The sequence below is a fragment of the Vombatus ursinus genome, unplaced genomic scaffold (genome assembly GCF_900497805.2).
Source record: "Vombatus ursinus unplaced genomic scaffold, bare-nosed wombat genome assembly UNPS02011613.1, whole genome shotgun sequence".
NCBI classification, from domain to species: Eukaryota; Metazoa; Chordata; class Mammalia; order Diprotodontia; family Vombatidae; genus Vombatus; species Vombatus ursinus.
Genome location: NW_020951391.1, coordinates 1,636,180 through 1,649,114, shown reverse-complemented (window position 1 = coordinate 1,649,114; position 12,935 = coordinate 1,636,180). Strand labels below are relative to the sequence as shown.

At 48.1% G+C, this 12,935-nt stretch overlaps 1 protein-coding gene across 3 annotated transcripts in view; it reads left to right on the top strand.

The window, feature by feature from the left end:
• STRIP1 (striatin interacting protein 1) overlaps positions 1-12,444 on the top strand; it is a 29,237-nt gene extending 16,793 nt beyond the window's left edge. For 2 of the 3 annotated variants that reach the window (XM_027856754.1, XM_027856755.1), the window contains exons 9-21: positions 1,354-1,536; positions 1,742-1,959; positions 3,014-3,079; positions 3,252-3,315; positions 4,173-4,244; positions 5,396-5,470; positions 5,702-5,799; positions 6,863-6,989; positions 7,126-7,226; positions 9,022-9,088; positions 9,760-9,864; positions 10,422-10,626; positions 11,463-11,710. In XM_027856754.1, coding sequence (XP_027712555.1) covers positions 1,354-1,536; positions 1,742-1,959; positions 3,014-3,079; positions 3,252-3,315; positions 4,173-4,244; positions 5,396-5,470; positions 5,702-5,799; positions 6,863-6,989; positions 7,126-7,226; positions 9,022-9,088; positions 9,760-9,864; positions 10,422-10,626; positions 11,463-11,710 — 1,629 coding nt within the window. Of the gene's footprint in view, positions 1-1,353; positions 1,537-1,741; positions 1,960-3,013; positions 3,080-3,251; positions 3,316-4,172; positions 4,245-5,395; positions 5,471-5,701; positions 5,800-6,862; positions 6,990-7,125; positions 7,227-9,021; positions 9,089-9,759; positions 9,865-10,421; positions 10,627-11,462 lie in introns of all 3 variants that reach the window. The other variant, XM_027856753.1, reaches the window with a different exon arrangement.
• Positions 12,445-12,935: the final 491 nt, after the last annotated feature.

Here is a 12,935-nt window from a genome sequence, read left to right as displayed (position 1 = left end):
ACATAAAAAAGAACTTAGAATATGATAAGGGTAGAGTAGTATTTTAAATCATTTTAAAATTATTAATTAATGGTATAAAAGCCTTTTTGCTCTCACTATGTTATTGTTAAGTGAGAGCAAAAGGTTTTTTTTGCTTTTGGTGTATTCTTAATGTTTTATATAATAATTTAGTAAGAGCAGTGTGGTAGAATATACTTTACAATTTTTTAAAATCGGGGCAGCTAGGTGGCGCAGTGGATAGAGCACCAACCCTGAAGTCAGGAGGACCTGAGTTCAAATGTGACCTCAGACCAAACACTTGACACGTAGTAGCTCTGTGACCCTGGGCAAGTGACTTACCCCCAATTGCCTTAAAAAAAATTTTTTTTTAAATCTTGGCTTAACACTTTTTTTTTTTTTAGCAGTTTAAAGGTCTAGTTCTAATGAATTAAGTTTATTTCAATTCTTGCTTTTTTAATGTCTGTTGTCACTGAAAAAGATGCTTCACAGTGATCCATAGATCCAAATGAAAGAAGTACCTGGTTGGCTGAACTCACTACTTCATTAGTCTTATTTTTCAACCTCACCTACTAGTTATGCAGTTTTTGTTGAGATTGGACTTGTAAGTTTCCATCTTTCCAGATGAATGGGCTGTCTTTGCAAACTAATCAGAAGATGTATTTTTATATTTTAACAAATGTATTTAAAAATCATTAAAACCATCAAGGTGTGCCTATGTGAGCGTGTTTATGGCTGACATCATTTTCAGCAACAGAACCTTAGTTTAAAATGTTAATCACGGTGGTCAGTATGCTGTGGAACCCCATTCTTCTCTCCCACATACTGTGTGAAGATGCCAGTGTCAGCCCGTCTCGTAACTATCAGTTGAGCTTCATTTCTTAATTTTGTTAGATTAAAAGAGAACTGTCAGTAGAATTTGAAACATTCTCTACCCTTACCTCAATTGATCATCTTGTGTGCTGCCCTTGGAGACCGCTGTTGTAGGATTGCTTGTACTCCTGTGTAAGCTTGACGGGCTGACTTTGCCGTTCCAGAAGCATCCAGACCGCGTGATTGCTCAGCATCTTTTCTCCCCTTTAGCTGCTTATCATTCCACTTGTCCTAGTGGCATAAGGTCTTCATCCACTGTTGGTGCCATTGAGCTACCCTTGGAATGGATTTGTACCCTTCTTCAGAGATTGTGGGACAGCATAAAGATGAAGGTTAAGCGGGTGCTTTGAACCATGTAGTGGAAGTCAGGAGAGCGTGTGTTGGCCCTGGTGTGGTTCAGATGGACGGGGCAGGTGGAATCCCCTTACTCCTGGACGCGGATCTAGCTCTGGAGAGGCTCACAATGTCTGTCCTCTGTCCTAGTGCACACTCGGAGGCTTCGAGGAGCTCCAGAGCATGAAGGCAGAAAAGCGGGAGATCTTAGGCCTCCCCCCTCTGCCCGAAGACAGCATCCAGGTGATTCGCAACATGAGGGCGGCCTCCCCTCCGGCGTCCGCCTCTGACCTCATTGAACAGCAGCAGAAACGGGGTCGTCGAGAGCACAAGGTTAGCGTGGGGCGGGGCTCTGGTGAAGCCGTCAGCCGGGGCAGCCCCTGCGAACTTCCCAGATTCCCTGTGGCCGGGGCTTCCTCTCTGATGTTCTTCACACTTCACCCGCTCTGACCGCGTGTGCCTTTTTTGTCCTTCCAGTTGGCACTCACTCTGGCGTCATCTATTCTCTTTTCCTGGGTCTGTTGGCTCCTGTTTTCAGGCTCTCATAAAACAAGACAACCTGGATGCGTTCAATGAGCGGGATCCCTATAAGGCCGATGACTCCCGAGAGGAGGAGGAGGAGAATGATGATGACGGCGGCCTCGAGGGAGAGACGTTTCCCCTTGAGCGGGATGAGGTGATGCCTCCCCCGATGCAGCACCCTCCGACAGACCGACTCACCTGCCCAAAGGGGCTGCCCTGGGCTCCCAAGGTTAGGTGAGTCTTGAATCCCTGACCCCGGGAGGAGTGGGCAACAACATTCATGTCACCTGTGCTTGCAGGGCTGCCGTGGGTCAGCCCGCAGGGTGTATGTGTGGGACAGACAGGGTCAGAGCAGTGAGGCATGCCCAGCAATGGCACTTAGGGAACGTGTGGGGTCACATCCCAGGGTTTAGCTTCCAGGTAACGAGGATTCTTGCAAGAAGCCCCTCTTCTCAGAGCTGAAGAAAAAGATAACATCTGCCTCTCCTCAGGGGCTCAGTGCGTAGTGTGAATTTAAAAGGGATTATTAATTTTTTTTAAATGACAAATAAAATGTTTAAGATAAAAGTCTTCATGTATGTGTGTGCATATATACACACACATACATACACGCACATATATTTCTACTTGATAACATAGAAATTGGTATGTGTTTGAAAATACACAAAACAAAGAAAAAGAAGACCATATGAAAAGGTGGAGAAGAGTTTCTCAATCCAGGCAAACTTCCAGTTTTCGGAAGTCTATAAAAATGATAAAAAGAAAGCATCAGAAGGAGACATGAGACTTTCTTCCTCAACTGCTTTTCCAAAACTGAGTGTTTTCTGTATCTGAAGGGTGGGAAATACTGTGGCCAAAAGAGGAAACTTTCTGAGTTGCTGTAACGCGTGTGATTTCTTCTTTTCTTAAGATTTTCCTGTTCATTTAAGTTGATGGAAGCAGAGAACTGGATCAGCAGTTTTGATTTAAATCAAAGTAAAGCCACCAGTAACTTTGTAGTTTATTATCTGGATGAACTCTTAACATGTCAAAAGTAATTCTGAGAGCAAAACAAGTTTTAAGTAATACATCTTGTGATGTACTAAATTAACAGTTTCTTTAGATCTAGATATAAAGGAATTTTTAACAAAAATAAATATTGCCTAGATTCCCCTCCCCATTCTTACTTTTTTCCAAAAGAGAAAAACAAGAAGTTAGTCCCAGTACTTCCCTCTCCCCCCCACACACATCCAGAAACTCTACATCTTAACCTGTCCAGTAATGTATCTCCCCTTTCCATCTACGGCAGAGAAAAAGACATTGAGATGTTCCTAGAATCCAGCCGAAGTAAATTCATTGGCTACACACTGGGCAGGTAAGTGTGGACTACATTCATTCCTGCCTTAGTAGTGGTGCACTTCCTCCCCTCGCCCAGCCCAGCAAATCCTTTGAGTCCTGCTCCAAGCGGCCTTCCTTCTTCCTTCCTTTGAGTGTTAGATTAGCTAGCCTTAAGAACAGGAGATGGTTTGTTTCTTTCTCCCTTGTAGTGACACGAACACCGTGGTGGGGCTGCCCAGGCCGATTCATGAGAGCATCAGGACCCTGAAGCTGGTGAGTGCCCTCAGGGACCTTCTGGTGTGGCTGGTCCTGTCCCAACCCAGAGGCGAGGAGCGGGAAAGTAGGAGGATGTGCTTTTCAGACTAGCTTTACAGTAGTGCCTCATTTTTTGGAGAATGATTTGTTCCCCATAAATAAATTTACCACCCCCCTTCACATACCCCAGACTTGACATTTAACCACCTTGGTGGGCAGTTTTTTCCAACATAGCACTGTGTACTTTTTTTTTTGTGTGAGGCAGTTGGGGTTAAGTGACTTGCCCAGAGTCACACAGCTAGTGAGTGTTATGTATCTGAGGCCAGATTTGAACTGAGGTCCTCCTGACTCCAGGGTTGGTGCTCTATCCACTGCACCACTGAGCTGCCCCACACTGTGTACTTCTTGACCTTTTTAAACAGAATGCACTGAATTTAACCTTGTTGTACCTCAGGGTCATAATTTCGAGCATGTTTCGTTGCTCAAACGCCCTCAGGCCAGGGTTTCCTCGCCACTACCCTTGATGGCTGTGCTCTGATGTCTTAGTGGTTTCATGGCTGCCCTTTGTAGTTTTTCCTTCTCCCTCTTCTCTGTTGGGCTGTCAGCTGTCCCTCCTTGCCTGCCCTCAGGTTGGCTACCTTTCACAGTCCCCACTGTAACTTGTGCTTCTCTGCTGTGAGACAGGAAACCAGAGGGAGGTGAGAAATGCCTGTTTGGACCAGGCTTTTGCATCGAGGGCTTCATCCCTCCTCAAAGAGTTGTGTTTCAAAAGAAAATGTTTGGAAAACTAGCTGCTTTGTGTCCTTCTCCTGGAGGGGTGTCTGGAGAGTGACCCATCAACACATGAGTGCCTTCTTTCCTTTCTTCCACAACAGCACAAGTACACATCAATCGCAGAAGTCCAGGCCCAGATGGAGGAGGAGTACCTTCGCTCTCCTCTCTCAGGGGTAAGTGGAAGTCAGGCACGCAACAGGCATTTATTAAGAACCTACTGTGTGCCAGGCACTGGGCTAAGTGCTGGGGATACAAGGAAAGGTAAAAGGCAGGCCCTGCTCCCAAGATCCTCACCATCTGATGTGGAAGAGAACATGTAAGGAGTTGTGTACAAACGAGGTATTTGCAGGATAAACAGGAGATAATGGCCAGAGGGGAAGAAGGCACTAGAATTAAGAGGGATCAGGAAAGGCATCCTATAGAAAGTGAGATTTTAGCTAGGACTTGAAGGAAGCCAGGGTAGCCAGAAGGCAGAGATGAGCCAGGAGGACACTCCAGGCATGGGACACAGCTGTAGAAAATGCCTGGAGTTGGGACATGGAGAGTGTTGTTTTGGGAACAGAAAGGATGCTCGGTGTCATTGGATCACAGAGTAAGTAGAGGGGTATAAGATGAAGGTAGAGAGGGACCAGGTCATGAAGGGCTTCACACACCGAATAGGATTTTCTGTGTGATCATCGAGGTGATAGGGAGCCTCTGGGGCTGATTGAGCAGGGGGGTGACATGGTCGGAGCTAGGCTTTAGGAAAAATCACTTTAGTGTCTGAATGGAGGATGGATTGGAGTAGGGAGAGACTTGAGGCAGGCAGGCCCACCAGTAGGTATTGAAATAGTCCAGGTGTGAGGTGATGAGGGCCTGCCCCAGGGTGGAGGCAGTGTCAGAGGAGAGAAGGGGGAGTGTTTGAGAGAGGTTGTGGAGGTGAAATTCACAGGCCTTGGCATCAGATTGGATATGGTGAGAGAGAGTGAGGAGGCCGCAGTAACTCCTAGGTTGTGAGCCTGAGGGACTGGGAGGGGGCGTTGCCCTCTGCAATGACAGGCAAGGTAGTGGGGGCCAGGGTTTAGGGAAAAGGTAATGAGTTGAGTTTTGGACAAGTTCGGTTTAAGATATCCAGTTTGAGGCGTCCACTTGGCAGGCCCCTTGGAAGTAGCTTCCCAAGCCCCCAGGCTCCTCTGCCCTGCAGGAGGCAACAGGTCAGTTAGAGGGAGGCTTCCCACCTGCGTTTCAGTCTTCACAGACCCCCAGTTAGACAGATGGCAAGGCAAGCTTGCCCAGGTTTGGTCAGACTTAGAGGTTTTGTTCCTGTGACCTTTTATATTAAAAGGGAGAAGAGGAAGTGGAGCAAGTCCCTGCCGAAACCCTTTACCAAGGTCTCCTCCCCAGTCTGCCTCAGTACATGGTGAGTAGTTTTTTTCCTTTTCACCAAGGATGTTCTGTATGTGCCCCCTCAAGTGATAACATCCTTCAGTCTCCATTAGTAAATGAAAAGCACCTGTTCTCTCTTGTTCAGGTCACGGCTGCCTCCTTCAGCCACCTGGGTATATGTAGAAAGATCTACACCTCGGAGCTTTGCCTTTTGATCCTAGACTAGCCCATGCTCTTTTTTCTAAATGTCTTGTTCCCACTCCAGATTGCCCTGCTGAAAATCCTGCTGGCTGCTGCTCCCACTTCCAAAGCCAAAACAGACTCCATTAACATCCTGGCTGACGTCCTACCTGAGGAGATGCCGTAGGTATCATTCCTGTGAATGGAGTAGGGGAGGGAAGATACCTGAGAGAATTGTCAGGGTCAGCTTCTCAGCACTCAAGGGTGTCCCCAGGTAGAATTTAATATGTTGACTGGTCAGAGGAGACAATATGATAGGAGAGCTTTGGACTAGGATTCAGGAGACCTGGATTTTAGTCTCACTGCAACTGTGGGTTGGCTGGGTGCCCAAGTATAAGACATTTACCACCCTCTCTGGACTTCCGGGACTTCCATTTTATGACCTGGAAAATGAAGTGGGGACAGGGCGTGGGATTATATGTTTTCTCGGATTTCTTCAGGCTTCATGATTCTGTGGTATCCTTAGGACCCGAGCAGCTTGCCCACCCGTTTTAGTCAGGATGTCTCCTTTTAGCCAGTGGACTTGCAAGCAGAGTTTTTCTAGTGTATAGAATAGACTGGAGCAGGGAGAGTTTTGAGATAGGAAGACCGTTCAGGAGGTGGTTGGAATAACGTAGGCAATAGGCGATGAGGGCTTGAAATCTGGGTTGTTGGAGAAAGGGACTCAGATGGAAGAGGTGTGAAAAATCCCTTGGTTCTCCTAACCCTGTGAGGGAGAAGTGCCGCTGAGGTTATAAGCCTCACTCGCAGAGGCCCCAAAGCGTTGAGTGGCTTGTCTTTGGGCAGGGTGGGCTTCAGCCCCAGGTCTCTCTGGCCTAGATGCCTAGTGCTTTGCTTTGGTGCCATGATTCATCTCCCAAGTGGAGCTGCCACTTCAGGAGAAAGGAAAAGAAAGGAGTTTGTCTCTATTAGACGAGGTCACGATACCAAGGAGGTCCTGAGAGATAAGAATAGCATTTGGCAGGAGAACAGTGGGGGGACCCCACCCAACCCCCGAGGTTTCTTCTGTCCCATCGAGATTCCACGGAGAGCCGAGCGTCTCTGGGCAGCCGAGAAGTTGCCAAGAGGTAGTGAGGTGGAAGGAGTGAGATCGTCTGACGTCATTGCTCCTTCTGCAGGCTCTGGGCTGCCCTGGCGTCCCCGCTGTGCCGTGGCTAAGTTGATCATGCCTGCCTTGTGTTTTCAGAACCACTGTGCTGCAGAGCATGAAGCTGGGGGTGGACGTGAACCGCCACAAAGAGATCATCGTGAAAGCCATTTCTGCGGTGTTGCTGCTGCTGCTCAAACACTTCAAGCTGAATCACGTCTATCAGGTATCCCGGATGCCCAGCCTCGTCCCCTCCTTGCTGTGACCTTGAGCCTGGAGAGCGTAGCTGAGAGAGAGTCTCTGCCCACCAGAGGACGCCAGAGTCTAGAGCGCGGGCCCCCTCACTGTCTTCTCTGTTTCAGTTTGAGTACATGGCCCAGCATCTTGTGTTTGCCAACTGCATCCCTTTGATTCTGAAATTCTTCAATCAGACGGTCATGTCATACATCACCGCCAAGAACAGGTAACAAGAGCCAGTGGGGGGAGAGAGGGGTGAGGGCAGGGGGGCCTGCAAGCTCATGTCTCCTGGCAGGTGGACCAATTCATGGCACTAGGCTCCAGCGGCCCAGGGAGCCCTTCAAACACCGGCCTTCCACAAAACAGGCTCTTATCAGTACTGGCAGTGCCAAAACCATTTGGGCCTTGTGAAATTTGAATCCCTGACCCCCAGGACACTACTTACCAGGAATTAGGATGTGATCTTCACCTGGATAAGGCAGAGTCTGCTAGACGTGAGATGATTGGAATGTTGATGCCTCTGAAAGAACGCAGGAATTGTTAAGAGTATTTTGTGTCAAATGTTGTCTGTAACTGGGAAACTGAGGGGTGGAGAAGGTTAAAAACTTTTCTTTCCTACAGCACATTAGAAAACAGAGCCAGGATTATTCCCAAAGGCGTCTATCAGTCAGTTAGCAAACATTTACTAAAAACTGTGTGCTGAGTGCTAGGGACGTAAAGGAAGTAAAAAAAAACAGGCCCCTGTCCTCAAGAAAATCTATTTTAATAGGGGAGACAACACTGCAAATAATTAGGTACATAAAAAAATATAAAATGTAAGTGATAAGTAATCTTGGAGGACAGCAGGCTTTTTAAAGCCTGAAAGGCCGTTAGCAGAAGGTAGAATGTGAGCTGAGTTTTAAATGAGTCCAGGGAAGCTTCATTGTGAGGCTGAAGAGGGAGAGCCTTCCAGGCGTGGGGGTCAGTCAGTACAAAATCATAGACTTGGGAGACGGAGTATCGTGTGGGAGGAACTGCAGGTAGCCAGTGTAACCGAACAGTGCAGTTTGTGGAGGACAGTGAGTGGGTACAGGAAGACATGATCAGATGTGGACCGTAGAAGAAGCACTGTGCAGCTGAGTGGGGAGGGGAAACCAGTCAGAATTAGGCTACTGTCATGGTCCAGGCCTGAGGCGGTGCTGCTGTGGATGTTGTAAAGAGAGAATTGCCAAGATCTGACAACATTTTGGATGTGTGGGATGAGAGTGAGGAGTCAGACTGACACCTGGTTTTGGAGCCTGGCTGATTAGGAGGTTGGTGGCGCTCTTGACAATCATAGGAAGGGTGGAGGTGGGAGGTAAGGGCAGAGGTGGAGATAGCCGAGCTCTTGTTTTGGAGGAGTGGAGTTTGAGCTGCCTACAGGATATCCAATCCAAGAAGTCCAAAGGGTTGATGATATTTCGCTCAGACTCTAGAGAGATTCAGGCTGGATCTACAGATCTGAAAATCATCTGTGCGTAGAGATGATGATTGAATCTTTAGGAACTGATGAGGTCACCACATGAAATAGTTAACATTTGTGTAGTGCATTAAGGTTGCTAAACACTTTAGGAATATTGTCTCTTTCAATCTTCACACCAACCCTGGGAGGTAGTGGCTATTATTATCCCCATTTTATGTATGAGGAAACAGGGCAAACAGGTGAAGTGCCTTGCCCAGGGTTACACAGCTAGAAAGCATCTGAGACTAGATTTGAACTCTGATCTTCCTGGCTCCAGGCCCAGTGTTCTACAATAGTATAAAAGAAAAAGAGAAGAGGGCCCAGGGTGCCCTTGCAGGGTAACTGTTACCTCACACAGTGCTCTCCCAGAAAGCCCTAGGGCTTCCCTTATGAAGGTTCATCTTTTTTTAATTAATTTAGTTTTAGTTTTCAACCATCAATTCCATAAGCTTTTGAGTTTTAAATTTTCTCCCCCTCCCTACCTGAGGCGGTGTGCAATCTGATAATTGTCTTTTTTTTTTTTTTATCTTGACCCCTACAGTATTTCTGTTTTGGATTACCCTTACTGTGTGGTTCATGAACTGCCAGAGCTGACAGCAGAGAGTTTGGTAAGTGAATTTGTTTGTGTCTCTGATGGGGAGAGAAGAGGGCAGTCAGCTCGATTGACCCTTGGCAACTTGGAGCCAACTGGAAGAGACCAGTGTCCTTGTCCTAAGGATGGAATCCTCCCACAAGACAGCCCTCTTTATTTCCTGTAAAGGCCCTTCTGTGGAGCTGGAAGAATGAGAAATGAGGGCTTTATCCACACTTCTCTAGGGGCTTACTTCCACCAGAACAACCCTGTGAGATTCTCCCCATTTTACATACAAGGAAACTGAGGGTCAAAGAAAGCAGAGTGATGTGCTGCCCACTGCTACATAGCTAACAAACTTAGCTAGATCTCTATCTGGAAGCTCAGAATTCAGGGAACACCAAGCTCGAAATCTCCTGGGCTCAAGTCCATAGAAGGTAGTGAGCCCCCCCAAGGGCTATGTGTTCCTCATAGGGTGTAATTCCAGGGCCTTGGTGACCAAGACAGCAGGAGGGAAATCACTGGTTTGACTGCTCCTCCCCAGTGCTGAGCCACCTCCAGAAAGCCCCCCCTGCCTGCCCTACTCCTCATCCTGGAGAGGTGGTGCACCATAGGGTGTCTGGGCTTCTCTGGGTGCTCCCTGGGATGTGGCTGACAGAAGCCCTTTTGTCTCACCACTGATAGCCTCATCTTGGGTTTGTCCTATAGGAAGCCGGAGATAATAACCAGTTTTGTTGGCGGAATCTCTTCTCTTGTATCAATTTGCTTCGAATCTTGAACAAGCTAACAAAATGGAAGCATTCTAGGACCATGGTGAGTGAAGAGTGTCATCAGGTGTGAATCTTAGGGCCAGAAGTTGTCTCATGTCCCTCCAAGCTTTCCCTTTCCCCTACGTGGGCCACAAGTCCCTTGAGCCGGGTTGGGTTACCAGAGGCTGGTCAGTGAACCAAATTCTTTCCCTCCAGGTTTCCTGTATCCAAATTATTTCTGTTTAATTGATCTCCTGAATTGGATGATGAGGGGAGGCTCAGTTCATTTCAATTCCTGGAGGATAGACCTTTTCATCACTTAGAGATAGGGATAGGAACTAAGCTTGTCATTTCACTGGTATCAGGAAGTTCCAGGTAAGAAAACTCCCTCTGCTAATGCAGGTCACCATCTGTGCAATTTGTGGTCTTAGAGAAATGCCTGGATCCCTGAGAGGCTGGCTAATTGGCCTCCTCAGGGCTGTGGGTCAGAGGTAGGATTTGAACCTGGGTCTTCCTGGCTTCAAGGTTAGCTCTCCACTCTGCCAGCTGCCATGTAATTGGATTGGATGAATTAGGACCATTAACTGACGTGTTAATTGCTGCCCCTGGACTGGGCTCTAGATGCTGGTGGTCTTCAAGTCAGCACCCATCCTGAAACGGGCCTTGAAGGTGAAGCAAGCCATGATGCAGCTCTATGTGCTGAAGCTGCTCAAGGTGCAGACCAAGTATCTGGGTCGCCAGTGGCGGAAGAGCAACATGAAGACCATGTCGGCCATCTACCAGAAAGGGCGGCACCGGCTGAACGACGACTGGGCCTACGGGAACGGTGAGGCTGGGAGGGCAGGGGCGGGTGGGCACGGAATCGGGGAAACCCCGGAGATCATCTTCTCTGCAAAGATGGCCACAAAAGCCTCTTAGGTGGAGGAACAAATTAGAAACCTTCAGGGATATATGGAGAATCGTAGAGTTTTCAGTTAGAAGGCACCTGGGAGAGCATGTGGCCCAGCCCTCGGATTTTACAAAGGTAGACATTGAGGCCCAGAAAGCTAGATCACTTTCCCAAGATCACACATTAGTAAGTAGCAGAACTAGGCTTGAATCCCACCTCCAGCACTCAGCAGCTGTGTGGCCAGGGCTTCTCTCTTCACCCCCCTTGGCCCCGATGGTGGTAGTACTCCCTGGCTTGTCGTGAGGACCCAGTGAAGACGGTGAAAGCTTTTACATGCTTGATAAAGTCGGCTGTTAGTGAAAGTAATCATTTCCTCCTTTAATTACTTATTGGTGGGCCTCAAGTTTCCTGTCTAGAAGCTTTTCCATGATCCAAATATATCCTCTAGTATAGTATAATATTCTGCACATAGTAGACACTTGATAAATACTTGCTAAATTGAATTTACATGGAGAATTGCAGTGTCTTATCTCTTCTCTACATAATGATCTTTCATATCCTTGAAAATTTTCCTTTCTATAAGGCCTCCCTTGGCCCTTCGCCTGTCACCTCCTCCCAATAGTGACGATGCTTAAAGTATCCTGCTTTTCAAACACTCATCTGTCCTTTGTGACTGGGCTCATGGTGGGTAAGGTCTGCAACAAGGCCCCATTAAGAGTGGCTCCTCGCTGTTCCTAATTCTGCCCCCCCCCCCCCCCCCCCCCCCGCCCCAGATCTGGATGCCCGACCCTGGGACTTCCAGGCGGAAGAATGCGCGCTGCGTGCCAACATTGAACGTTTCAACTCTCGAAGATATGACCGGACCCATAACAACCCTGACTTCCTGCCTGTGGACAATTGCCTGCAGAGTGTCCTGGGCCAGCGAGTGGACCTCCCTGAGGACTTCCAGATGAACTATGATCTCTGGCTGGAAAGGGAGGTTTTCTCTAAGCCTATCTCCTGGGAAGAGCTGCTGCAATGAGGTTTTGCCCGAAGCCCCTGGCACCAGGTGGAGCCTGATCATGATGCCACAGGCCAGATTCTGCCTCAGTGTCCCTCCCTGGCTTGTGGCCTCATTTGCTGCAGTGCTGCTCCTTCTCCTCCAGGTGGCAGCATGGCTTTGTGTGCCATCTTTACAAATTCATTATTGCAGAACTCTGATGCCCCTGGGCTTGATGTAGGGAAGTTTCTGGGCTTGGCTTCTTTCTTGGTGGTGGTTTCCCAGTGTCCTGCCCAGGAGGGATGTTCTTCTGCAGATCGGAAAGGAGCCACCTTTCCTTTCCCATGCAACACTTGGCTAGCCATGACTCTGAGCAGCCGCAGGCCAATACATGCAGAGCCCTCTGACCCCTTCCCACAGCATCCTCCAGATTTCAGGTGTAATCCACCAGCTCTGCCAAAACACTAAGCATGGTGGCCTGCCACAAAGAGGGCTGAGAGGTCAGCCGGGAAAGCACTATCAGGGCTCTTAGCTGGTTTGATTTCGGATTCATCTCCAGCCACCTACTTCCTTCCAAGCAGCTATTGCAGAGGTCCAAGCTGCTGCTGCCTTAGCACATCTGCCTTGGACAGGATCAGGGTGGGAGACAGACATTACCCTCAGACAGGGAAACTGTCTTCCACCTCTATTTGCAGTGTCCTGTACATACCTATATATATCTATCCATCTATATATATATATATATATAAAATATATGTGTGTTCTGTTGTGTAACTCTGGGGTTTTAAATGTATTTGTGTATTTTATTTACATTAAAAAGCAAAAAGAAAAACGACCATTGCTTTAACTTTGGGGAATGAGACTTGTGGCAAGTCTGGGCCCCCCAGTCAGCTCATTCTGGATGACTTGGGTGCTTGCCTCCTAGGCCTTGGTGCTGCCATGGTTAAGTCTTTGAAACTGGCCCCCCTGAGTACCCCCTTTTCTTTTCCAGAGAGAAGAAAACTTGATCTATGGTAAGAGAAAGTAGATAGTGTCAAGACAATTGGGGATAAAGAAGAAGGGCCCCGAGGGATCTATCCATGGGCCATCACCTCTCTATCTCTGCCTCCTCCCTGCCCTGTCCTTCCAACCCATTGGTTCTGCTGTGACATTGACCTTCACCCTCCCTTGGAGGGGTGATGTGGGCTAGATTCCTCATAAACAGCACCTGTACCCCCAGGGTGAGGACTTCATAGGACTGGGGCAGCAGGATTCCTTTGTTGTATGG